Genomic DNA, 26,960 nt, shown 5'->3' on the forward strand with positions numbered 1-26,960 from the left:
CCGAGGCTCAAAGAGATTAAGTAAATTACTCTAACTCATGGAATGGGGACTTAAACCTAGATCTCTTCTGACTCCAGAGCCCATGACTTATGCACCATATGACTATGCATCTTTATTGAACACCCGTTGTGTGCCTTTTATACGCCCCTGGAGATAAGAGGTAGGAGAAAAACAGTAAGACACAAATACAAAACACAAGCTTCATTAAGTAACTTCAACTACACCAGACAGTGAAAGGGTTAATCTAAAGAGAAATTCAATGCCACAACAAAGTTACAGGTAAACAATTTTGTATTCCTCAAGTGGGATTTGCAACACATGCCCAATGATGTAGTTAATACACTCTAGGGATTTGCTATTGATGTACTGACGAAACACCGACAAGGTAGCAAAAACATTATTAACAATCTGTCTAAAAAACAAAATCTAATCATTCAAAGAAACCTTGAAAAATGTTAAGCAGTGACTGGATGGTTCATTCTTCTATTTTATTAGGCTTCCAGCTTAGAAAGCTTTCTTTTTTTTTAATGGTAGTCACTTAAAATATTCTCTGCATCATATTTCCACCATTATTTATATTTTCCCCCATTTTCTGATTGGATGAATGAGCATAGCTATATAGAAAAATTATATAAAAGTGAATAGTAAATTAAAATCAAATTACATTCCATTAGAGACTAAACACTAATTAGTAATCTTTTAATTTACTGTGAGAGATACAGAAAACAAAGAGGATAGCACATTTTGCAGCAATCCCATGACACTGTGCAAGACACCCTATGACAAGAAAAGACTGCTATGGTCCCACTCAGTGGAACGAACCAACTTTGTGCTGTAGGCAGAAAAACAACAAGAAAATTTATGAAGGCACACAAATCTTGATCAGTGTTTTACAGAAAAAGCAATGTCATGACTTAGGTTCATAAAATGCTACAAAGTAGAGAAACTATGAATTTATGACTTCGCATTTCTACACTTCTGAAGAAAATACAATTACTTACTTTTTTCTCCGGTTTGATTCCACAAAATATTTACGTGCTCGATTTCGACATATTTTTTGTTGCTGCAGTAATATTTGACGCTCTTCTTCTAAATCGCTCTTCTTCTAAATTTTTCTCCAGATGGATTTTCATATCTCTAACGACAGCATAAAGTTAAGGACAATGGCTTGTATCTCCAGTGGACGAGCAACAGTGCTATCTGACTGGTCAATATAGTCTCAGCCTCATACTAAGGAGGCAATGACTTTCTGTGGAACAGCTAACAGGTATACAATTAGTGTTAGTATGTGACCAGCATGTGCTCTGTGTAAAAAAAAAAAAATCTGACTTGGTATTAGAACTGAACATTTATTTCACTTGCCCTGGGGAAAAAATTGTACTTTTAGACATCGTGAGCTCAGATAAGGAGACTGCATATATTTCATTATGAACCCCCTCAAAACCTGCTAAATGCAAATCTGACTGGATTTCTCATTCTTATTCTCTTAAAGCTCCCTGTTACATTCACAATAAATTCTAAATCTCCTGACCTAGTATATAAAGCATTATAATCTGGTCTGTTTTTTCAACTTCAAATCTCAACACTTTCCTGCATGAATCCTTTGACCACACCCGAAGACACTTACCAACAGAACAAGCCCTGACACATCATGCCACCATCTCTCCGCACATGCTTGGCTAACTCCACCCATGATTCAGAGCCATCTCAAGCAGTTCCCCTCCTATTTTCTAGGAGAAAACCCTCCCTGGAGACTCGACACCTTCACGAGTACATCCTATGAGTACACGTCTCCTCGGCATTTCTGTAACTCCAGTGCCTGGCATGGTGCTTAAAATGGAATAATGGGGGGCGCCTGGGTGGCTCAGTCATTGAGCATCTGCCTTCAGCTCAGGGCGTGATCCCAGAGTCCTGGGATCGAGCCCCACATTGGGCTCCTCCGCTAGGAGCCTGCTTCTTCCTCTCCCACTCCCCCTGCTTGTGTTCCCTCTCTCGCTGGCTGTCTCTCTGTCTGTCAAATAAATAACATCTTTTAAAAAATAAAATAAAATAAAATAAAATAAAATAAAATAATAATGGCTTAATAAAAATCTCGCTGAACAAGTTCCTTGGAGAAAATTTTCAGTAGATATACGGGACAAAAGATACATACATTTTTTATAGACTTTAGTGCCTTACAGACAAAAATAGGTTTCTAAAAGTGTTATACAAACTTATGTCATTAAAAATGTATGTATGTATGTTTCAAAACCTCACGAGCATAGGATAGTACTTTTTTTCCCCTAGAAAGACCATGTGGAAAACCATGTTTTATTATATATGTATTAACAAAATAGACTACTTTCCATGTATGATGACTAATTTTTATTTTCCTCTTTGGTGAATTGTTAGCTCACAGTCACTGGCCATTCATCTATTGAGAAGTTGATTTCTTAAAAAATCAATTTCAATAAATTCAATAGAGATAGTGTAGATACTAATCCTCTACTATAGTGTTAAGTATTTTTCCTGGATCATTGTATTTATACAATTTCTCCTTCCACTGAAGTTTTAAATTAATGAGTCACCTTTGAAATATTTTTCCCTTAAAATTTCTTTCCTTTCAAAAGGTAAACTTACTATACCTTCAAACACATGAAAAATACGAAATTCTATTTTCTGTTAGTATTCTTTTACAATCTCATATTTATATTTTATTGGCTTAAGTTAATTTTAGAATGTAGTACCGAGTGTGACTCAAGGTAGAGATGGTGAATTTAGACTACTCTTTTTAGAGGTCTGAATATGGAGACAGGAGATACTAGAACAAAGTTAAAAGGGCTCTTATGATCAAAGGGTTTGATTGTTAGTTTAGTTTGTTTTAAGGATAGCCAAGACCTGAGGGTGTTTAGAGGCTGGAGGGCAAGAATGCCATTACAAGTTGAAATAAATTATAAGGTGGGATAATTTATAATCTAGGGGTACAGAGGAGGAAAATAAAAAAGACTACGTTAATAAGACAGAAAAATAAAAAAGACTATGTTAATAAGACACAGGTGAATAGACTCATCTTCTACTGTAAAAGTGATATCCCATCAGTGAGCCTGGAAAAAAAGATGGGGTTGGGGGTTGGGGGTGATGTTTTGTAGTATGTGGGTTTGTGTTTTGTGAAGAAGGACCTGAGAGCCTTCCTGGTGTCTACTGTCTCATGATGTAGTAAGACAGTCTACTGAGAGCTGGGGGAGATGATAAAGATCTGGCACAGGGATTAAGAGGAACAACAGAGATCCGTGTTCTTGTTCAGGCGAAGCTGGGAACTGTTCACCTGTGTGGAGTCAGTTGTATTGTTTTGCGATTTTTCTCTGACAGCATTGTTATTACTCCAGTGAAGGAGTAGAGAAGTAAGACTCTAGTAGTTTTTGGGTGGTTGAGGTAGAGGAATAGGGGTGCAAAGGACCAAGGATGCCAGAGAGAACATGTGTAGGCAATCAAGAATAGGGTATAAACCAGGTAGAGAAGGGACAGGCAAAGTGGGTGCTAAAATAAAATGAAAGGGGAAAAGAGATATTTGTGAGAAAAAAGAGGCACAGTGTGAAGGGAACACGAGAGATCTTTCACCTTTTTTATTTTTTAAAGATTTTATTTATTTGAGAGAGAGGAAGAGAGAGAGCACGACTGAGGGGAGAGGAGAGAAGCAGGCCCCCCCCCACCAAGCGGGGAGCCCGATGAGGGATTTGATCCCAGGACCCCAGGTCATAACCTGAGCAGAAGGCAGACGCTTAACTGACTGAGCCACCCAGGTGCTCCCTCACATTTTTTTTAAAAGAAAAATTTATTCAATTTCTATTCTAGATTGAAATGATAGAAATTTAGGTAATTTTAATTAGATGAACTTTATAGGGTTTTGTTCTTTCATAGCCTTTGAGTCAGGGGATTCTGACTTGAGAAAGAAAATGTCTTCAACAGAAAGCTGGATGGTCTCTGAGTACTGAATTCACATTCAGAAATTACATGTAGAAATTTTACCAAGGCACTTGCTTATTTTATGACTAAAGTTTTTTCGTTTGTTCTCCCCCCATTTAGTTATTTGTTCAATAAATTTGAGCTCCTACTCTGTTAACAGGTATCCAATGGAAAACATTACAGACATTAAGAACATTCAAATACTTACAAAAGGTACTTAAGTGTTTTTCCAATTAGTAATATAATGATATTCTTGATTTAGTGTCATAGCCCTTACTATGTTAAAGAATCTCTTTATCCCAATTTAAACTTATATATATGTCATATATGTATACATACATACATATATATAAGCAAAAGATAGATGTGTAGATACATATTTACATATATGTACACGCACATATTAGCAGAAGTTGTTGGATTTCATTAAAGCCTCTTGGGCATCTATTGAAATAGTCATTTACAGCTTTCTTAATTCCAACCATAGATGTAGTATTTAAGTATGTTTTTAGTAATGTATTTCGTTACAGGAAACCATGATTACAATTCTGGAATTAATGTTTGGTTTTGTTCCTTTGAGGTACTACTAATTCATTTACAACCATTTTCTGATGTTTAATCAGTGTTCCCACTACATCCATTTAAAAAACGAAGTCTATAACACCTAATGAATCATCGAGCCTTACATCGGAAACCTGGGATGTACTGTATGGTGACTAACATAATATAATAAAAAATCATTATAAAAAAATAAAAATAAATAAAAAAAATAAAAATATTTTCTTGAAATAAAAAACGAAGTCTACGACCATTTCATTCCTGAAAATGATGGAAAGATACACTGTGTCAATGAGCCATTGACCCTGCTTCCCCATTTTCCGATTTAGAATAAATTAGGGTCAGTGTAATAGGACTTCAGTGTTTATGAAAATACAACGTCAAGGGAACAAGATCAAATGTATAGGGAACGAGCCCGTTTGTTTCAGAACACATGTCTGAGAGCGCAGTTTTGGGGACAAGTAACCGGCCAGGGAGAGCGATGGCTCGCTGAGAGGCCAGCGGCAGGAGCCGCAAGGTCAGGGGAAGTTCCGTCCACACCTGCCGTCCTCACTGTCACGGGGTCTGCACCCCGAAGCCCACGATAGCGCACGTCAGAGCCTGTGCTCGCTCGCTGTCAAAGCGCATCGTCTCAGAACCGGGGCCAGCGCGGGGTAGGGACACCGGCAGAGCGGAGACAGAAGTCACTGCATTCTGCCGCGGGAGTGACTGCGGAGGCCGCCACCGCCCGTCCCGGCCTCCGCCAGCCCCGCCACCAGCACCACGCGACTTGTCACCCTCCTAGCGTCCTCGGAAGTGGGACACACGCTCCACATTCCGCAAACACAACTCTTCCCTTCTGAACTCTCTATGGAGATGGAGCAGCCGTGGCCGCGGCGGAGGCGGGCTCCAGCTCATCCCGGGGCAGGCGGTCCCCCTGACCGCCCGACGCCCACCGTAAACCGACCGCTCTGCGAATGAACCGGGGCTGTGCCAGCCTGACCTGCTAACTCCGACTCTCGCAGGACACGGAGACCTTTAACTCGCGGGATTCTTCCCTCCCGGCGGCACGGTGAACCAGGAGGTGCACAGAACACAGAGGCGTGGTTCTGAAGGCCGCCGAGCAATGCCCGCACAATGCGGGTCGGTGCTCCGACGTTCCAGAAAACCTCGCTTCGAGGCCAGGCGTGGGGGAGGGGACCCCGGCAGGGGATGGGGGGACGGGGCTCACGGACCCGGACAGTGGGGGGATGAGGGGGACGGGGCTCAAGGACCCGGACGGTGGGGGATGGGGGACGAGGGCTCACGGTACCACAGTGGGGGATGGGGACGGGGCTCACGGACCCGGACAGTGGGGAGGAGGGACAGCTACTGGACCCGACGTGGGGGATGGGGGACGGGGCTCACGCACCGGGACGACAGCGGAGAAGGGGGGACGGCGCTCAAGGATTCGGACGGCGGGGGTCGGGCGCAGGGCCGGGAAGCCCACCGCCCCACAGCCGGGGCGCACCCCCGCGCCCAGCCTGCCCCAAGTCCGCGGGGTCCCAGGGGGCGAGGGGCCCGCCGCCCACGCCGCCACCCCGGCCACCACCCCCGGAAGGATACAGGTCGGCGGCAGGCCGGCAGCGCCCGCGGCCCAAGCGGGGGCTGAAGGGGGCTCCGTCGCGGGCGTCCGACGACTCGGGGTCCCGTTCCGCGACTGCGCTCCGGGCTCCAGGCCTCCAGGCCAGCATCCTTCACCTCAGCGCCGCCTCCCCGCCCGCCGCTGTCGCCTCCCTCATGGCAGCCCCGGCCTCCTCCTCCTCCCTCCACTCCGTCTCTCAGGCCTCGCGTCACGGGCGCGGAAGGGTTGGCCGCGGCAGCCTCGGTTCCCGTGCAGCAGCGATGGTGGCTGTGGCGGCCGCGGCGGCGACCTTGCCCGGCACTGGCGGAGGGGGCGACAGCGGCCCCGCCGACGCCGCCGCCATCTTGGCAACCGACGGACGCCGCGTCCTTGGCGACGGAAACCAGGGCGCCGGGGCGGGGCGGGGCTACGCGCCGGGCAGCCAATAGGCGGCGTGGGCGGGACCAGGCCTCCCGGGAATCGAGTCTGCGCAGCAGCCCCGAACGGCGTGGTGTGTTAGCGCATGGCTCAGGCAGTCCCTGCTCCCTGGTCCTGAGGATGTTGTCGTGGGGCTGTTGAGGGATGCGAGGGTTGCCACGGGTTCATTCGGGGTGGGAGGGGGGGGGATTGTCGATGGAACCACCGAATCATGTGGGGTTCGAGCTGGGAGTCTTTGGAGGCATGAGTATCCCCAGACACCGTCCCTTTCCCCAGGCTGGACGAGGTGGAAATTTCCCTTCCTGGGCATTCCCTCACCGCCGTGATGCTCTGCCAGCTCCTCGGCAGTCTCTCCCTTACCTCTCCCTGCTGTAAAGATCTGCCTTTCCACGGCTCCTGATGATGCCTGCCCTGCTGCCAGATTCTGGAGACAGCCCATCGCCGCGTCGGTGGCCTGGAAAGAAGTCCAGATTTAATTTAGAGATCTCCCGGAGAGTCTGCCAAAACACATCACCATGCTTAGAGTGCTGCAGGAGGTGTGCAAAACTGAATGGGTTTCTGAGCCGTTAATGTAATGGCTTTGCAAGTGCAAATGTGAAAAAAAGGCTGAAAATTTCTGTTGGAGCTCAATAGAAAAGTACGTATAAATTCCGATTGTGTTTCAGCCAGGGTTTTTTTTTTTTTTTTTTTTGGTGGAAAAACTCCCAGATTGGAAGCAGAATGTACAAACCAAATAAAAATCACTCACTCGGCTTTGAAATGTCTCTGCCTTTGTGAATTAATTTGTTCATTTTTAGAGTTCAAATAAACTTTTCCAGTTGAAACTATTTAAAACAGTTTTTGCAAAGTTCGATGCAGTGACTCAAATTGAAATGTCATTTGGTGACTGGGATTTTAAAATGCCACAGCAAATCCAGCTTTGATTTAACACACAAAGCACTTAAGTTTCCTTCAGGACAATGCCAAGAAGATAGAATATGTAATTTTGGCAAAGAAAGACTAAATGTATATACATGGACCATTAGCTATCTTGGCAAGTTTTAGACTGGCCTAGCCACACCGTTGACCTTGATTCTGTTCCCAGTGCTATCATCACAAGTCTGTTTCTCTAGGGCCTATTTAAAAGAGAGTAAGAAAAGCGGGCAGTGCAAAGTGTACGCCAAAGTGAGAAGATTGTGATTGCTGTTGGGAGTACTTAGGCGTGCTTAGACTTCCTCAAAGCCTAACTTTTGCTATCTTATTAGTTTGGCATTTTGTAATTCCTAGGCACCCTCTTGCTTTGTTGCATGACTATTAGCATTAGGAAGCACAGCTTGGTTTCTCAAGTGCCTAGAAATGCTTGTTCATATTAATCATTCTTCATTCAAATTTTGTTTTGCAATGAAGACCAAGAAGAAAAGAAACTTTAAGCACAGTGCTGTTAGTTTCTTTTTTTAATCACAGGATCTTTTTTTTTAAACCTTTAAATTATTTATTTCTTCAAAATATTGATCAGTTTCCACGTTTATTTAAGTTGTATAGTCCTAGATTCTAAAAAAAAGAGACTTTAAGATTACATATTTGGATAATAGATAATGAGGCATTTATAAACTTTTTCTCTTGACAGGAAAGTCAAGTATGATTCAAGCAACAAAAAGAATATTACACTAAAGTTTGTATTTTTATCAGAAGATACATCTGCATTGAATACAATGCTTAATTCTTTTGTACTTTAAAACCGCAGTATAACATATTGTATATATGTTATATGATATTTTTATTTTATAAATATTTTATTCATTCTTTTAATATGTATAATTTATTCTTTTATTAAGGAAATGTATATTGAGCACCTACTATGTCCCAAAGACTTTCTAGCTGCTGGGGATACAGTGGTGAAAAAAACTGCAAAGTCCTTATGCTCATGGAGCTTGTATTTATTTTTCTTGCCCATGACAATATATTAGATAGTGAAAATCACTGTGAGAAAAATGGAGTAGTATAGGGGAATAGAGACTGATATAATTCTATTTTAGATATGGTGCTCAGGGAGAGCTTCTGATTAAGGGAAATTAAGGCAGAGTATAAATGAAGAAAGGAGGTTGCCATGCAGATAGCTGGATGAAGAATATTATAGGCAGAGGGTGCTATAAGTAAAAAAGGCTCTGAGGGCAGAATTATATTTGATGTGTTCATAGACCAGCAAGAAGACACTGTGACTAGAACAGGGTGAGGGAGGGAAAGTGTGCTAACACTTGAGATTGGAGAAATGCTTTGGGGATGTAGTTTAGATTTAGCAGGGACTGACACAGTATTCAAGGAATCGATGTAAAATCCAAATGCAAATGAAGCGGAAGCCATTGGAGAGTTTTGAGCTGCAGAATAATGTGATCTAAGTTAACCTTTAGAAAGAATCACTATAGCTTTGGTAGGGAAGCTTAGACTATAGTTGATAAGACTAGATACGATGAGGTTAGTTTGAATGATATTGTAGTAGGTTAGGTGAGAGATTATGGAGACTGGGAGTAGGATGGTGGTAATCAAGGTGGTAAAATGTGTTCACAATTTTATTTATTTATTTTTAGAGATTTTATTTTTATTTGAGAGAGAGCATATGTGGGTGTAGGGGCAGAGGAAGAAGGAGAAGCAGGCTTTCCACTGAGCCATGAGCCCACATAGGGCTCCATCCTAGGACCCTGGAATCATGACCTGAGCCAAAGGCAGTTGCTTAACTGGCTAGGCCACCGAAGGGCCCCAGAAGTGTTCAGAATTTTAAACCTTGGGGCACCTGGGTGGCACAGCGGTTGAGCGTCTGCCTTCGGCTCAGGGCGTGATCCCGGCGTTGTGGGATCGAGCCCCACATCGGGCTCCTCTGCTATGAGCCTGCTTCTTCCTCTCCCACTCCCCCTGCTTTTGTTCCCTCTCTCGCTGGCTGTCTCTATCTCTGTCAAATAAATAAGTGGAATCTTTAAAAAAAAAAAGAATTTTAAACCTTGAGCCAGTAAGAGGTTGACGAATGGTTGTGGCAAGTGGGTGAAATGGCTGTGTTTCAAGTGAGGGAAAAAAAGAGTCAAATGTGACTGTGATTTGGGGCTGGACCAACTGGATGAAGGGTATTGCCATTTACTAAGATGGGGAGGAACAGATTGAAGGTGGAAGGAGTAAGATTTGGGCTTCAGACGAGCTAAGGAGGAGATGCCTAGTAGACACCCAACGTCATTAACATGCCTCATAAACTGTTAATGATGTTCTGTTTACAAAAGAAATAATAACCCCTTTATGTTACAAAGCATGTCTACATAACTTACCTAATTTGAATACTCTAATAACCTTTTGAGTTATGCAAAGCAGCCTGTGAGGGACAATTTCCTGAGCTTTCACTTTCATCTTGGCTGAGGCTATTTTTTTCCGTCTTCTGCTGAAGTATTTTCTTGCTCCAGTAAGAATTTCCTGGATTTGTTTCTGGGAAAGCTATGAAAGAACAAAGAATTTTAACATCTGGCTGATTTAAAATTAACTTAAGTTCTGCCATATTTATTACAAATTTCATAAGACTTCAACCAGAAATTAAAAATAAGTGCTCATCTAGTCCTAATACAGATTATAAAGGCCATGAACATTGTCAGCAATGTTAGAACTGCATTGTAGATCAAGCCAAATAATAGTAATAATAGTAACCCCTAACATTCGAGTGCCTGCTTTCTCCCAGGCACTGTGCTGAGTGCTTATGTATATTAAATCACTGAATGCAGAGCATAATCCTCATTCTACAAAGGAAGTAGTTAAGCTATAGTGATGTTAGATGACTTTGCACAAGGTCCCAGAGCAAAGGCGTGACGGAATTCACATTCGAACCCAGGCAGTTTGGTCTCAGATTCCAGTCTCCCAGCCACCTCATGCTGCCCCCTGGAAAAACTCTGATAATAAGAGAGAAGAGTGTTTGGGATTAATAGCGGGTGGTGAGGAAGTACAGTCAGAGAATACCTAATTGTTTGAAGGTATTAATGCACTAATCAGCATTTGAGTGTCTACTGTGCCCCAGTCAGCATTATTAGCTCCAGAAACACTATGGTGCTGTCCCTGCCCGGTAGCTCTCGGGCTGGGAAAGGGAGTGGAGAACGTAATACCTGGACCAGGAAGCAAGACTCAGGAAAGGTTTGGATCCTTTTATTTTATTTAATTTTAGTATAGTGAATATTTAGTCATGTTTATAGAATGAAGAGATGGAATTGGGTAAGGGAGTATTTGGAGACTCCTTACGGACATTGATCTATCAGCTCTCGGAGAGCAGTAATTTTCAATAATATTCCCTGACACCCAGAATTTTTGAAGTTTTAGTAGCACAGATGTAAAACATACAAATCAGAGTCCTAGAAATTTGGCATTTATGTGGTTACTATGACCATCACTGGAAGCTGGATTCAGGGCAAGCTTACTTTACACTGAATTAGCTGTCCTGCATCGACTAAATTTCTGCTTAGTGTTTTTGTAAAAAACAATTTCAATATAACATTCTTTCTACTCCATCACTCATGTCTACTTCCTTACTATTTTTATGCAAGCTGGTTTACAATTATTAAGGGATATTTTATCAAAGGTGTTTTTCCAAGGCCCCCAAAAATCCAACTCACAAACATTAGGTGGTCCTATAAATTCATGCTTTATCTATTTACTTATTTATCTAGCTGTTGCCTATATTCTAAAAGCAGGCATATAGTCATTAAAAAAGATTTGTATAACTTACAAATGACAGGATCTCTACAGGCTACCTTGTTTTTCATACGAAGGGTGTTGTTTCAAACGAGGGCATGGAAACCAGTAAGTATTGGCTTCTGTTTTTGTTGAACACCTTCCAGAAGTTTTCAACTGAAGACTCTATGCACTGTAGTTCTTTCCTCAGAGAGCTGACTGATACTTGAAGAGGTGTTTCATTTCTCCAAGAAGAATATGATGTATCTTCCTCAAGCTTCACTTTTATTCTTAAACACATTTATTTTTATCTGCGGAGGAGTTATTCAAGGTAACTGTGTACATCATTCTACGGTAAGAATTTCAGCAATATTATTTTAGCTAGGAAGTATGATTATATTGTTTTCAAGATACATATTAAAAGTTTGAAAAGATTAACTGTAGTACCCAATATAATCACAGAGCAATTAAAGTGTTTGTTTAGAAATGCTGAGTCTCTGCTTAAATGATATTATTTTTAAATTTAAGAAACCATAAACTGAGGATTGACACTTAACACATTTCTTGCGAAAAAATTTTTAAAGAAATTACAGGCCTAGGTTAAAAACTAGCTGGCACCTTTTGGGTTAACGATGATAAATATCTGATAAGGTAATGAAAAAAATTCACTTTGCTGTTTAAAAAATTAAGTATGCCATAAGCATTTATAATCAAATACAGTCTTGTAAGTGGTTACCTAGGAAATCAGAAACTTTTATTTAAAAAATGTCAGAGCGACAGCTAATAAAGTATATGCAATATTCTGAGTTGATGGGGATTTGAATCTGTATCTATTCAAATATTAGTTTATAATTTTAAAATGTTATAAATATATTCACCATGGTATCAATACCAAATTCCAAAGTTCCAAGGTTAAAGAAAGAAGAAATTTTAGGAAAGACACAGAAATATTAATAATACAATTCTCTAAAATACTAAAAATTTAAGAACCTTTTTTTAGATCTGAAAAAAATGTGGTTGTCACCTAGGTTTTTGAAAACATCTAGTATGCCAATTATTACAGGAGGAAGGGTGAAAGAGCAAGAAGTTAAAAATAGGTCAATGTAACAAAATGCCAGCGTCTTTTGGGGGCAAATTTCTTTTTTTTTTAAAGATTTTTTAAAATTTATTTATTTGACAGGGACAGCCAGAGAGAGAGGGAACACAAGCAGGGGGAGTGGGACAGGAAGAAGCAGGCTCATAGTGGAGGAGCCTGATGTGGGGCTCAATCCCAGAACACCGGGATCACGCCCTGAGCCGAAGGCAGATGTTTAATGACTGCGCCACCCAGGCGCCCCTGGGGGCAAATATCTTTTATAATATGATTAGCTCTTTACCTTTCTCTCAATATTCAGGTCAAAGGGAGGTAAAGCTTGTTACTATTTTCTTTCAATAAGTTACTTAAATCTATGTGACTTCTACCAAAGAATGTTTTCATATTGGAAAACCAATATTTACCAACAGAAATAAATACGTGTGGAACGGCAGCCATATTGGCTTTCCAAGATGACATCTGTTGTTGATTTTGCAAAGCGAAATTCTGTGCTTTTCTATTGCTGTCACTGATATCTTTCAAATCAATGAGTAATTGACCTTTCAAATCTGTAAATAGCTTAGCTTATATAAAAGCAAAAACTTTCCACACATCCCCCCTTCCAGCCCCCAATTCCTAATGGTTGCTGGCAGAAAGCCCATTTGGCATAGAAATGCAGGTATCCCAGGGAACATTCCTAGTCCTGGTCAAGGAACTTCAGACCGCCAGATAGATGCCTAGAGGAGGGATGGCTGGACGCTGCATCAGACATGGAAACATGCCAAAGTTCAAGGTCAAGGCCACGGAGCCACGTTGTGGAAAGTAGACCCTAAATATATCCCTTAGGAATTGGAGAAGAAAAAGGCAGAGCAAAAATGTTGAATTAACGTATACTTTTTATTCTTACCTAAAATTTACCTGTAAGGTTTATTTGTGGAAGTTTAATTAACCAGTTCATTGTTTTTTTTTCCTAAAGATGATCCTTGTGTACGTCCTGAAGTTTCGTTTCCATGCACTCTTCTCACTTATTATCCGTTATGTATAGAACATACTTCATATATTGTTTCCTTATTTCTGTTTTTTTAACGTAAAGGATTCTCCAACAGTTGACGTTGTAGAAGCTGTATCTAATGCAAAAGATGAGAGTAAAAGTAATGATACTGTTTACAAGGAAGACTGTGAGGGGTCATGTGATGGTAAAATCAAAATTACGCGAGAAGAAAAACATTTCATGTGTCGTAAGTATGAAAATCGACCAAATTATAAGGGCATATGATTTATGATTTCTAGAGTATACATAGAAGGAAATAGACCTTAGCTTTGTCTGGGTTATTTTTTAAAAATTTAAATTCAATTAGCGTCATTAGTGTCAGATGTAGTGTTCAACAATTCATCAGTTGCGTGTCACACCCAGTGCTCGTCACATCACGTGCCCTCCTTGATGTGTTGGGCCATTTCACATGTATCGTGATCATCCTAGGCCAGAAGTTTTCTGTGCTCGGCACATAGTAGGTGCTTAGTAAATATTTGGTGAATGAACGAATGAATCCTTGTACGCAACTCTGCGGCATCTGCTGGCCACAGAGGGCAGAGGACGCTGAGGGCGTTTTATCAGTCCACTGATGGCTATTTTCGATCTTCATCTGAGCCACTAGGAAATTGCACTTAGTTTTGAGGGGGAGTTCATTAATATGGAACAGCTGCTACGATCAGTATATTACAAATCCATAGCAAATTTATGTAGCAAAGTATAAAAATAAACTCTCAAAGTCTTGATTTTTGTTTAAAACTATCCAGTAACAGTGCAGGAATTTTCGTGGTCTGTTACATGCACATGGTGGGCGGGATGACGAAGGGGGGTTGGAGAGGGAGGGGTGATGCTCTGGTCTAGCTCTTACAGGGTGGACAGCCTAGGACAAATTATGTGCTTAATTCTATGCGCACCATGAGTACCTCTGGTTTCTCAAGCCGGTGAGTGCCCCGTGGGTTCCTTAAGACAGATGTCTAAGTCCAGGAAGAATCTCACAGAAAGTGAGAGACTGGAAGTAAGAAAGAAGGATGAAGCTGGGTGGGGTGGTTTTAAGATATCAAGGGTTATTAGTAATGTGATTCTGCTGTGGGAATGAAAGTTAGGAACATAGAGATAAAGTAATCTTTTAAAGAATAGCGTATGCAAGACTATGTAGATGCTTTTGTTATAAAGGTCTGGGAAGTACACGGTAGAGGGTGGTTAGTTCCGGATTTTGAGAGCTGTGTCCTGGTAGAGAACGTCTTTGGTGTAAGAAGTACAGACTGAAACACCCAGGGACAACACGGTAGCCTGCTTGCAGATGATTTGGGTTATCTGTTCTGCTCTGGCAACTCTTCTAAGAATACGACTGCTTTAAAATGAAAAAAAAATTTTAAAAATGAAAAACATATCGTAAACGTTCAATCAGAAATGAACTGAAACTTTGACTAAGACTTATTATTTGTGAATATGTGTTTGCGATTTCCTTATATAAAAATATATAGCAGTATTAGAACAAACTAAGAGAAAGATTTATTTTGAAAATTAACTTGCATGATATGGATTACTGCCTTTTACTTTCTTATATGGTAAAAATTGAGGACTTCTGGACCTCCTGCTTTTGTATCTCTCATCTTATGAAATGAGAATTAATATTCAGAATGGTGTCTCTCTGTTACATGAGATTAAATCATTTGGGGGTCATCTAAACTATTAGAACGCATAGTTTCACTAAGAAGTGTTGAAACAGTTGTTTTCTTGGTTAATCCTGAGTTAAACAAAAATTGTACTAACAAGTACTTAGATTGAGATATTATTGTGTCTACATATTCATCCAAAATCACGTAAAATCCATTATATTTCACTCTAATTATTTTCTCTAACAATATAACATTTAGCAAACACTTTTGTATTATGATTTAAGGAAATTTGCAGAATTCAATTGTTTCCTACACACGAAGCACCAAAAAGCTGCTAAGAAATATGATGGACGAGCAACAAACTTCCTTGGATTACTTATCCAATCAGGTACGGGGGCGGGGGGGGGTCTTCGCTACTGTGCTGCTTTTGCACACCCTCGCCGACGCGGTTGGAGGTACGGCTGTTCGTTTTGTAACGCGATCATGCAGACGCGGGCTTAGTGCCTATTGCTGTTAGAGGCGTCACAGCAAGCGTCAGGCAGACGCAGAGCTGCTCGGAGCCGGTGCTGGTGAGGTTGCAGGTGGACAGGGACAACCGACCTGAAGACACAGGCCCTAAGTGGTGCCCACCGGGAGCCCCGCAGTGTGTGAGCGGGGGGCTGGAGGGACCGGGCTGGGGCCTGCAAGGCTGTCCACGGCCCTCGCGAGCAGGTGCAAGCCACCTGCGGGGACCGTAGCTGTGGCCCTGCCTTTGCAGCCTTGCCGCAGGGGCGGGGGACGCGGAGGGGGGCAGTGGGCATTATTACATAGTACAGAGCGGGGTTTGTAAGAGGCTCAGGGGTGCCAGCTATAGAATCCAGTGGAGGGGGTTTTGTTCAGCTATAAAGTGTTAAAGGTGAGCCTGTGTCCTCAGGTGAACGAGCTCATGAATCGGGTTCTCCTTCTGACCACAGAAGTTCTCAGAAAGCAGCTGGATCCTTTTCCTCACAGGCCAGTTCAGTCACATGGTGAGAACTTTGCTATTTCAGACTTTGCGTACTCGTCTTTAATTGCTTCAAATTTTCCTGATGACTTGGTGCCTTTAGAGGTTTTGTTTATAAAATGCAGCTCGCTACTATCGAACAGGCTGGAGGAGTGACCTGCCAGTGAGCGGACTTCCACGCAGACAAATGCGCTTTCCTAAGTCGGGAAGGTTTTCCAGCCGCTGAAGGCCGCGGCCGTACTGAGTCTGTCGCAAACTGCGCGGTTTTATGTAGGTTGTTTCTGGGCTGGCCTACATTTCATTCACGATCTTCAGTGAGAAGAAAAGAAGGTTTCAGAGTTGTTTCCACCTGTAAAGAGTATTTTTGATATGTTCCAAGTATTTCAAATTGGAACCTAAAATCTGAAAAGAAAAAGAAACTTAAGACAGAAATAAAGTGGAATTTAGAGCTTTTTGTATAAATATACAGTGTAGTAACTCTTAGAGGCCTGGGTTTCTAAGGAAAATACCGTATCATATCTTACAAATATGAATTAATACCAAAGAGTTCCACGTAAATAAATATTACCGGGGGCCTAGGGTATGATCTTTCTTCCTTACAAAGGGAAGAAAATGAACAATTACTGAGGATCTCCTATGTGTCAGGTGTAAGACAGGCACTTACACATGTTACTTTATTTTAAATTATTTTATTGTAGCTCATGTAGTTACGGGCGTGGGCTCTGAGGCCAGACCGCCGCTGGCCTTCCACTAACTCAGGCAGTCTCCTTATCAGCAAACTGATGACAGTACTTCCTCCCGTAGTTGTTGCAAGGACTACGTGACTAAGTGCACGGAAAGCTCTTCGAGTATTGCCTGATGGACGGTGAGACAATATAAGGGTTTGCTGTGATGATGATGATCAGAGGAGGAATATGCAGCCCAGAAGATCCTAAAGAATCTGTGCACACTTGTTTGTTTGGATGGTGACGGCGAGGCGCGATTCCAGCCCAGATCAGTCCTTTATTGTGAAGTCCTATCGTATTTCTGAGCGTAAGGCTCTATAAGAACGTCTCTTAGCAATTCAGAACAAAGGCAACAAATCCATTATCTTCTGGAAATAAAGAGGGACGCAAACAATCTTTAATGGCTAATTTTTTGTAGATAAAGTTTTCTGCATATGTATTGTGTGCTAGGCCCTGCGCTAAGCGCTTTACATAATGCCTCACTGTGCAAATCGCCAGAACAACGCTATAAGGTAGACAGCGTTGTTATCAGGAGAAAAGAAGGAAAATGGTTGAGTAACCTAGCGAAGGGTCTCGGCTGACGAGGAGGAGGGCTAGGACTCTAACCCAGGCTTCTGGCTCTGGAGTCTCAGGCTTGCCTGTGTGTTTCTCCGGGTAATTAACAATGTCAGGGTTGCATTTATTTTATTACATTTATGAAAGATAACACAAAGTGCCTTAGAATAAAATGTAATACCCACATCCATGTACTATGCTTACAATTCCCTGGGAAGTGGGATCTTTGGAGAAGGTGACCACGGGATGCCACCGTTCTAACTGTGGGCCGTAGAGCCCGCTCTGGCCTCAAGCATAATTTCTTCTTGGTGAAGAATGATTTCCCTGTCCCCTCCCTTTGGCTCCTGTAATGGTGGTTCCCGACCAGAGTCTCTCGTTTCCAGTAGTCAAGGATGTGTCACCTGTAGTTAATCTATTTATTCATTTGGGTTTCTCCTTCCCATTCATATAGATTTCCTTTACACATTATGTCCCCCCAAAAGGCCTACATTCCAGAAAGAGTGTTATTTATTGGGTGAGAGAATGCATAACTATAAAACTTATTAAATAAATGTGGATCCCAAGTGGAACGTTTAAGCAGTACAGAGTACTAATCACTAAGAGTGACGTTATTAGTGAAGGTTTATTGCGGAAGGAATTCCTCAATCCTGTTTCTTGCATGTATTGTCTCCTGATTTCTAAAATCGAGATCATTTTTCATTTCTAAGAACTTAAAATCATCATATCGTTAATGGAAGTTATAATTTCAGATAGCACTGTCAGATCTCCACAGTAAAGTGATTAAGTCTTAAACATGCCCTTGAAAATATCCTAACTGATTTTACTTTTCTAGGTTTAGATTGTACTGATATTAAAGATACCATCGGCTCTGTCACCAAAACACCAAGTGGTTTATACATAATCTACCCGGAAGGATCTAGCTACCCATTTGAGGTAAAGTTTTCCCTTATCATATGAAACAGGATAAGCAGCCAGTCTACTTAATTAATATTAAAATTTTAATTGCTTTCATATCTTATGTTTTCTTGACATTTGTAATATAAATGGGTAGAAGTTTCAGTTTCAAAATTTTGGTTTTCTGAAATTCTTTGCCCAAACCACAAACCCGTAAAACAGCTTGAGAGTCTCTCACTTTTCCATTTGAGGCTTCATGTTTATACTCTTTGAAGTAAATCCATTTGGTGTAAGAGCTTATATTATCTTTACAGTAGGCAGAAATATGCCTATAAATTCTTGCTTTAATTAGCTCGTGAATATTAGAAAGTAGTGGGGTGCTCTGCCTTGGAAACTCCTAAAAAAAACTTTGATTTCCCTTCCTATATATGGAGGTGACAAATGATTTTATGTGATTATATAAGAAGTTCATAATTTAAAAACAACTTTCACTAAAGTATGAAGCAGATTGAGAAAATCTTTTCTTAAATTAAAACTATTTTTAAATAGGGGCGCCTGGGTGGCTCAGCCTTTAAGCGTCTGCCCTCAGCTCAGGGCGTGATCCCAGTGTTCTGGGATCGAGCCCCACGTCAGGCTCCTCCACTAGGAGCCTGCTTCTTCCTCTCCCACTCCCCCTGCCTGTGTTCCCTCTCTCGCTGGCTCTCTCTCTCTGTCAAATAAATAAAATCTTTAAAAAACAAAACAAAACAAAACCCATTTTTAAATTGAATAAGATAAATTACCCTCATGTCTATCTTTAGTAGTCCTATGCTTTGATTTCTGGAAGAAATCTCTATCAGAAATTACTGTTATTGACAGGATATATAATATCATATTATAATGTTAACCTAGTAATATTACATATACAATAATATATAAATTATTTATATATAATTTTTTTCTGTTTACTCTTTTGTGCATAAGAAAGTTTATGATGTCACTATTACACCTTATTGATAATCTCATTACACAATAAAATAATTTTTCTCCTGAGTAGATACTACCAGTTTCTCATCTTGAAATTACTAAATTATTTATGTATTTTTTCTAACATTATTTTATCATCTATTGACAAAATGTCAAAAAATTGGGGTCTAGGGGCCCTGCAACTTATGGAGCTGGTCTCAGGAGCAGAGATGACATGTGTTTATCAGAAAATGTAAATGTGGGATGATGAGCAAGTTACTCGTGGGGAAGGAAATACAGGTAATTTTTGGAGGGAAATTCACTTAAAAATTAATGTTGGTCCCAGAAGGAATCTTGAGGACCTCACTCCAACCTTTGAACTCAGCAAGCAGTGGTCGAGGCTGCAGTGAGATCCTTTTAACCATCGTACACAGGTACATACACCATATCAGACGTTGGCTGATGGTGGAGACTTTCTTTTATCCTTGCTAAGAAAGTGTCAGATGTTTTACTCTTCCGGTGATGACTCCTCTCTGAAAGTCTTTCGTGTACCCTCAACTGTCAGAGTAAATGACTTGTTCTAGAATGTTCTCATGGCAAAAAAAAAAAAAAATGGGGGCTTAGGTGGGAAATAATTTTAAAATTACCTAAGTCGCTTCACCTACAGATTCAAAAATGAGCCTGAACATATGTGGAGAGGAAAGGCTTCTAATTTTGTTAAGAGTGGGATGCATAATTACCTTTTCAAATCGTTGATTCCCTAATTCCTCCACGCTGCGTTTCTCTGCGTGCAGGGAGTTTCTGAGGGGGACGCTTGCTTGGATTTTTTCCCCATGTCACTCCTCTAGGTCCCTCCAGCTGTCCTCTTAGAGGCATTTACAGATGCAGCCAGGAACACCTGCCGAGGTGGGGGAGATCACACCTTTCTGTCTGCAGATCCCGTCTGAACACAGGTCTCTCAGGCTTTTGGAGAAAAGAGTAATCAAAGACAGGGACATGGGCATATTTAATGAACACTTAAAAAAAAATCAGTGTTTTCATTCAAAGAAAAAGTTAATTTGCAGATTCCTCACTCTGCTACAGCACATTGGTAGCATTACCGCTCAACTGAAAAATATCCATGGCATTGAGGAATACGAGGATACAGCACTTACACGGAAACAGATGACTGACACAGGGTACTGTAATTAGCTTGGCTACAAGTTTTCTTAGAATAAACAGCATTATTTCTAAAGATTTACATCTGAATATATGAATAGCGTACAACTGCATCGAAACTTTCAGTGAACTGTCTTTGCTTTCTCTAGGCTTAAGGGTGAAGCATGAGTTTTATGTCAACAAATGAAAATGATAGTATATGATTTTTGTCTTTTCTGGTCTGTTTTAGGTAATGTGTGACATGGATTACCGAGGAGGCGGATGGACTGTGATACAGAAAAGGGCTGATGGGGTCGTTGATTTCCAAAGGCTGTGGTGTGATTATCTGGATGGATTTGGCGACCTTTTAGGTCAAATGTTATTTCTCCTCTTTTTTTCTTCGTTTTGGCATGACATCTGCGGACTGTTTCTCTGTTGGTCACATCATTAACAAAAACAGCAAATCCTCTCTCTCTCAAACTGCGATCTCTTCACTGCTATTACTTAGAATGAGTGGGTCTTAGGTTGGGGTCTGGAAATCCCTATCTTTAGATACCTGTTGAAATGGGGTTGAGTGGAAGTTCTGACCTGGGTATTTATTAAGTACTTACTGTGTACCCAGCAGAGTTCTGGTAGATGCCCAACAACTGTAGAATGGACAGGCAGGGTTGTCATGAACCTTGAAATTCTTGGCATGTGTGGTGTGTCTCCGAGAATGGAGAATTGAGGTGCACGGCAGTACAAATATGTATCACATGACCTGGGAGTAGTATTTTATAAAAATATCAGTAAAAATCACTATGCTCAACATTCGAAAACTATAAACCTCAAAAAATTTGTAAAATCTGTTCACATTATTGCTGCACGACAGTATTACCTTTGCCAGCAAATGGGAATGCCGGTATTTCTGAACTCTGCACAATGTTAACTTGGTTGGAAGTTCTGCCGGTGACTTTGATCACTTTCATGCTATTATTTTAAGTTACGTTGTTTTAATTTAAAAGCTTTAACATCCGTAATAATATCACCCAAGGATTTAGTAAGTGGTGGTGTTAGTTCTGTCGCTACAATCCCGACTGCACGCTAATGATTTTAGAAAGGATGTGACATGTGATGAAGTGTTATGGACGCGGCTGGACAGCTGCAGTTACTATACTGTAGCGTGATTAATATAGTGTATTTTCTCAGCATTACCTCTAATTTTCTGGCAAGTGCTACCTCCTGATTTCAGTAGTTATAGATCTACAGGCTCTGATTTGTCATCCTTCCTACTTGATGCTTATTTCTATGGGGAAGTTATCTGAGTTTTGAGACAAAGGTCTCCAGGCAGGTATATTTCATGTGAACAGACTATACTTGGTATAGTTTAGAAAATAAACTTGGGATTAAGGAAAATATATTGTTAATTCAAATTAGGGGCTGGGTAGAGGGGCAAGATGGCGAGGACACTTACAATGGAGTGTCATGGGCTGGAGACACCAAGGAGACCCCCTTCCTTCCTGTCCTTCTTCTGGGTAATTTTCACTTGTGAATGGGTGTGCAGTTAGAGTGCCCCAGCCAGCCCTGCTGGGGGACTTGGTATCTTAGCTAGAGTTTCAACGATGTGAATGCTGTCACTCCGTCTCCCAGCTCTCCGAGGTTTGTTTCCACTAGACCCGACCTTCCTTCAGTCATCTCAGGATTCAGCTGGGGGAATGTATGTTAGAGCATAGCCTATGCCAAGGTGGGCAGGGGGAGGTCCAAAGCCAGTGGCTAGAACATGCAAAGAGTATGCAGTCCCAACGCTGAATTTCCTAATTCACCCTGGAACTCATTTTCATTCATCACATGACATGACATGTTTATTTGTAGGTAGCTGACATCCTGCATTCTAACGAAGAAATGCTTATTCACAGCGTCATTCTGGAAGACAAAAAAAATAGTTTCAACTGAACATTTTCAGGAAATGTTTCTTTAGGAGCTGCTGATTTAGAGGTTAAATTCTTAACATTTATAAGTACACATTATTTTGTTACCTGCCATAATATTTCAACAGCTTTTTTGTTGACATACCTTAAGGTAAATTTTGAAATTTTAGTTAGTCATTAAATGAATTTTTGAATTTATTTTGGTGAGATAAAAATAAAACAGTCTAGTTACCCCAGCCTGGTGAAGTAGAAGTGGGAAGATTACATATATATATATATATAATTTTTTTTTTTTTTGTAAATTAGGCAAACACTGATAATTTGAGCTAGGGGTATCTAGTCTCTCAAATAATTTATGTGAGCCATTTCAGTGTTCAAAAACTAAACAATACCAAACAATAATAAAGGGTTATTCTAAGTTGTATTAAAATATGTTAAAAAACTTTTTTTTTAACAGGCGAATTTTGGCTAGGACTAAAAAAGATTTTTTATATAGTAAATCAGAAAAATACCAGTTTTATGCTGTATATTGCATTGGAATCTGAAGATGACACATTTGCTTATGCATCATATGATAACTTTTGGCTAGAAGATGAAACAAGATTTTTTAAGATGCACTTAGGACGGTATTCAGGAAATGCAGGTAAGTTTTTTATTCCCCAAATTATGCAGGATATTTAAATAGAGCTGGCTCAATATTAGGTGAAGATAAAGTAATGTGTTTCTCTTGGTCTAGGACACGTAACAAATAGATCAGGAATGAGAGAACTGAGTTTTGAAGCCCTGCTATGATCACTGAACCACCTCATGATTTTGAAAAGCTTATATTCTTTAAAACTATTTTCCATGTGTAATTGCAACTGACTCTTCAGAAGCAGAGTCCATGGGGCAGGCTGGGAAGGAACTGCTGACATTTTCATGTTTGGAGAGGCTAGCAAATTGCAGAATGCTAGAGCTGATCTCCATTCTTCTCACTTTCCAGGTCAAGGAACCTGAAAGATTAAGGGACTTGACCATGAGTCTCAGCTCATCACACCTGAGCCAGGGCAAGAAGCCAGGTTGACAGAACAGCTAGTTTAGTGGGTTGTTGTTGTTGTTGTTTTTTTTTTTTTCACTATACTTTGGTGCCTCTACTCATTTCCAAATAAATTTAATTTTTAAGAATTTCAAAATACTTCATGTTAAATTTATAATTTGATGCTGAAATCTTAAATTTGAGTTAATACCAAATTCAACTCTCCTAATGCTACTCATCATGGAACTTGCTTATTGTGTATATTTAGTGTTAGAAATCCAAAAACAAGTGAGATAGTTCCCAGTTCTTTACCTGATTACAATATAGAGGGAGGATAAAGAAAACCCCAAACTTGGAATACTGAATACTGACCAAGCTTTGGGGGTTTAAGAAAGGGAGAGAAGGATCCTAATTGATTGTATCCAGAAAATCTTCACAGAAGGGTGGTTTCTAACAAGGAGTTAATGTTAGATTCAATGTGGGAAGGTTTTTTGAAAGTACATACTATTCGGTAACTTTGGGCCCAGGTATTTGTTTCCAAAGTTGGAGATATTGGTATCCTTATAGTTGAGAACCACTAATCTGTACTTGGAGGAAGGGATAGGCTTCTGGCCAATGACTGTTGGCAAAGAGAGCATTTTGAGCAGGCACAGCAGGAGGAAAATGGCTGAGCATGAAGACATGCCGAGTATGGCTGGAGTCCTGACACCTGACGGGGCTTAGCCTTGGGATATTAGGTGAAATTCTGAAATTCCAATCTTGATATATAGGGAAAATTTTCAAGAGTTACAATACGTGATCTTTAATGCTGCATCTGTAAAAGTGTGAAGAACTGTTTCAATACGGAAAATACTATGTTACGAAAAGGTTGGGTGGGTTTCTCTATCAGAGTAGGATCTAGAGGATACGATTCTTAAAGGCTCAAGTGTTTTATCACAGAGCCCTCAGACTCTGCCCTCAGAAAATACTCTGCATTTTTCCAACAAGGTTAAGTAACTTCCTGCAGATGATCGCATAATACAATCAAGATAGAGAAAATGTGTCAGTAGAACATACGTGTGATCAGGTACATGGTAGAGTTGAGCTGCAAATTTGATTTTGACCTCAGAGCAAAAATAGAAATATGAATTTGAGCATTTGAGCAACACAGTTGTTCCAGGAAGACAAATATTCTTGATTCTAAAACTTGAGAGAGCTTTATTTGGGTTCTCAGAGAAAACAGTGTCACGTTCTGAGTATACTCTCACAGGAAATATAGCAGTGGGTTTTACTGGGCTAGTTCTTTTTTTTTTTTTTTTAAAGAGTTTATTTATTTATTTGACAGAGATAGAGACAGCCAGCGAGAGAGGGAACACAAGCAGGGGGAGTGGGAGAGGAAGAAGCAGGCTCATAGCGGAGGAGCCTGATATGGGGCTTGATCCCCAGAACGCCAGGATCACGCCCTGAGCCGAAGGCAGACGCTTAACCACTGTGCCACCCAGGCACCCCACTACTGGGCTAGTTCTTAAAAATAGAACTCTGCATTATATTATATTATAGTATTATTTTTTAAGGATTTTATTTGTAAGTCATCTCTACACCCAACATGGGACTCAAAGCTACAACCCTGAGATCAAGAGTTGCATGCTCCACTGACTGAGCCAGCCAGATGCCCCCTATGCATTGTATTTTAAGAATCATTTATTAAATACAACCCAGTGAGGAGCCCATATAATATATGATCCTTCTGGTGGTTGGTCTTTGTCCATAGAAAGTATCTGTGGAGGGATCATATAATTTAGGCAACACTCCTCAAGTGTCATCTCTCATCTGAACTTCCAAGAGGTATAGCTCTGTGTGGGTGTTGACAGTTATATTCTCCCTGCAGATCCCTGCAATGTGGGCATTTCATTTCCTGTGAAGTGCAGGGTAAGAGGCTTTGATAAGCAGCTGAGCTGGGGTATAGGAAGGGCCACTAACCACTTAGGAAGTTCCTACGCTCCTCAAAGACCCAAATATTCAGAACATAATGAAACAAATGTGGGCTTTGGATTCCTCAAAGATTTTGCATGGCTTCGCTTTAAGTCAGTGTTTGAAACAGATTAGCAAAGGTTTTGTTTTGTTTTTTTAGAGATGTATTTATTTATTTTAGAGAGACTGAGCAAGAGAGAGAAAGAGAGAGTGAGAGTGTGGGGGGGAGGTTGGCAGGGGAGGGGCAGAGAGAGAATCTCCAGCAGACTCCCTGCTGAGCCCGGAGCCCAACATGGGGCTCAATCTCATGACCCCGAGATCAGGACCTAAGTGAAACCAAGAGTCAGACGTTCAACCTACTGCGCCCCCCAGCGCCCCTAGATTAGTGATGTTTATCTGTAGGTGAGATCTCGGTGTAATGGGACTAATTAGAACCTTCTGTTTATATAGTTTTGGTAAAACAGAGCATGACTCCCACCCCTGCTGCTTACTTACATGGGCGGCCTTGGCCAAGATACTTACTCTGAGGTTTTCGTGACTATCGGGGATGCCATAAAATGGTTCTCCTTTAACTGCTCTCCACGTGTGGGAGCCGTGAAGGAAAGGCAGCCCTTGGTGGTGTGGCTGACGACAAGCTGGAGGCCACTGGGTGTTTTATACCAACTTGGTGGCCCCCACATAAAACCAAACAACGTGTGTGTTTACAGACGTGAGCATCTGAAAGGTGGCAGCTCCCTCTCCAGCCGAGCGATGGAGAAGGGTCGTGGCATGAAACTATAGTTATTACGTAGAAATTCTTCTTTTCCCTAAATTACCAAGTACCGCATTACCCTTCCCCAAAGTGTGACAGGTTGTACAGCACCATTTTTGGCCTGAGTTATCTGATTCTGTCTACAGAGCCAAACTTCCATTTGGACTGTGATTTTACATCAAATATCCACTTCCCGAAGCCTGTCATGCTGAGGAATTCATTTCCAGGTTCTGCTATATTGCAATCTGGAGGAGAGGCTTTAATACGATACCTAGTAGAAAATAATTGAAACCTTAGCTCTAGATGTGAAGCTGTGTAACAATGGTTTTGGTAAAGGTCAATTAAAATGACAAAAATTGCCTTAAATGTAGTCATGTAAAAAAATCTGTTTTGCCCAGGTGATGCATTCCGGGGCTTCAGTAACGAAGAAAACCAAAATGCAATGCCTTTCAGCACATCGGATGTGGATAATGATGGGTGTCGCCCCGCATGCCTGGTCAGGGGTCAGTCCGTGAAAAGCTGTAGTCACCTGAGTAACAACACCGGCTGGTGGTTCAACCAGTGTGGTCTAGCGAACTTAAACGGCATTCATCACTTCCCCGGAAAATTGCTTGCAACTGGAATCCAATGGGGCACGTGGACCAAAAACAACGCGCCCATCAGAATTAAATCTGTTTCAATGAAGATCAGAAGAACTTACAATCCATATTTTAAGTAATCTCCTTTTAAATTGTAATGTGTGTTCTACAGTTATTTTTGATAATACCGAAAAGATTTCATATAGTTTCTCTTTTTACTGTTCAAACAATTTAGCCAAAATTTAACTATAGATGACGTCTAGGTGTTAAGGGTTTATCATAAATTTTTAATTTTGTAGAGTTTTATAAAACATGGCTCAATGTATGCTTTTCTACAAACTACATTAGCACTATATAATAAAATTTGTTTTAAATGAATTGCATTGTCTTCCTGGAATCTGTTGTCTTTCAAAGAATTGTCCCTTCTCTTCAAAGCACATGTACTACAGTAGATTTTTAGGAAAATTGAAGAGAGCATTATACTTATTTCCATATTCATTAGAAATGGTTAACTCTATAATCTACAGATAATTTCTATTGAAGACCGTTATAAGGAATAACTGTGCAGATTAATATACACATGGTTTAAATACTTTACTATTTCCAGGTGAT

General features: G+C 40.8%; 2 protein-coding genes across 2 annotated transcripts in view; one reads left to right on the forward strand and one right to left on the reverse strand.

Moving 5' to 3' along the window:
- The window catches only part of CEP126 (centrosomal protein 126), an 88,414-nt gene extending 82,064 nt beyond the window's left edge, over window positions 1–6,350 (reverse strand). Inside the window, exon 1 of the mRNA XM_040631297.1 lies at window positions 6,085–6,350. Coding sequence (XP_040487231.1) covers window positions 6,085–6,212 — 128 coding nt within the window. The 5' untranslated portion in view covers window positions 6,213–6,350. The remainder of the gene's footprint in view (window positions 1–6,084) is intronic.
- A 5,096-nt stretch (window positions 6,351–11,446) lies between these two features.
- ANGPTL5 (angiopoietin like 5) lies at window positions 11,447–26,675 on the forward strand. Its single transcript, XM_008690157.1, has 8 exons — window positions 11,447–11,542; window positions 13,354–13,498; window positions 15,194–15,297; window positions 15,823–15,916; window positions 18,004–18,104; window positions 20,398–20,518; window positions 22,512–22,697; window positions 26,169–26,675. The coding sequence occupies exons 1-8, from the start codon at window positions 11,447–11,449 to the stop codon at window positions 26,486–26,488; spliced, it is 1,167 nt and encodes a 388-aa protein (XP_008688379.1). The 3' UTR covers window positions 26,489–26,675.
- The last annotated feature ends 285 nt before the right edge of the window (window positions 26,676–26,960 follow it).

Source organism: Ursus maritimus, unplaced genomic scaffold, assembly GCF_017311325.1.
Source record: "Ursus maritimus isolate PB19 unplaced genomic scaffold, ASM1731132v1 scaffold_16, whole genome shotgun sequence".
Classification (NCBI taxonomy): Eukaryota; Metazoa; Chordata; class Mammalia; order Carnivora; family Ursidae; genus Ursus; species Ursus maritimus.

Excerpts from the sequence above, each read along its gene's own strand:
- ANGPTL5 (XM_008690157.1), top strand. The coding sequence starts at position 11,447 with ATGATGTATCTTCCTCAAGCTTCACTTTTATTCTTAAACACATTTATT. Across the intron at positions 13,499-15,193 it reads AGAAAAACATTTCATGTGTC|GAAATTTGCAGAATTCAATT; the intron begins GTAAGTATGAAA and ends TTATGATTTAAG. Across the intron at positions 18,105-20,397 it reads GATCTAGCTACCCATTTGAG|GTAATGTGTGACATGGATTA; the intron begins GTAAAGTTTTCC and ends GGTCTGTTTTAG.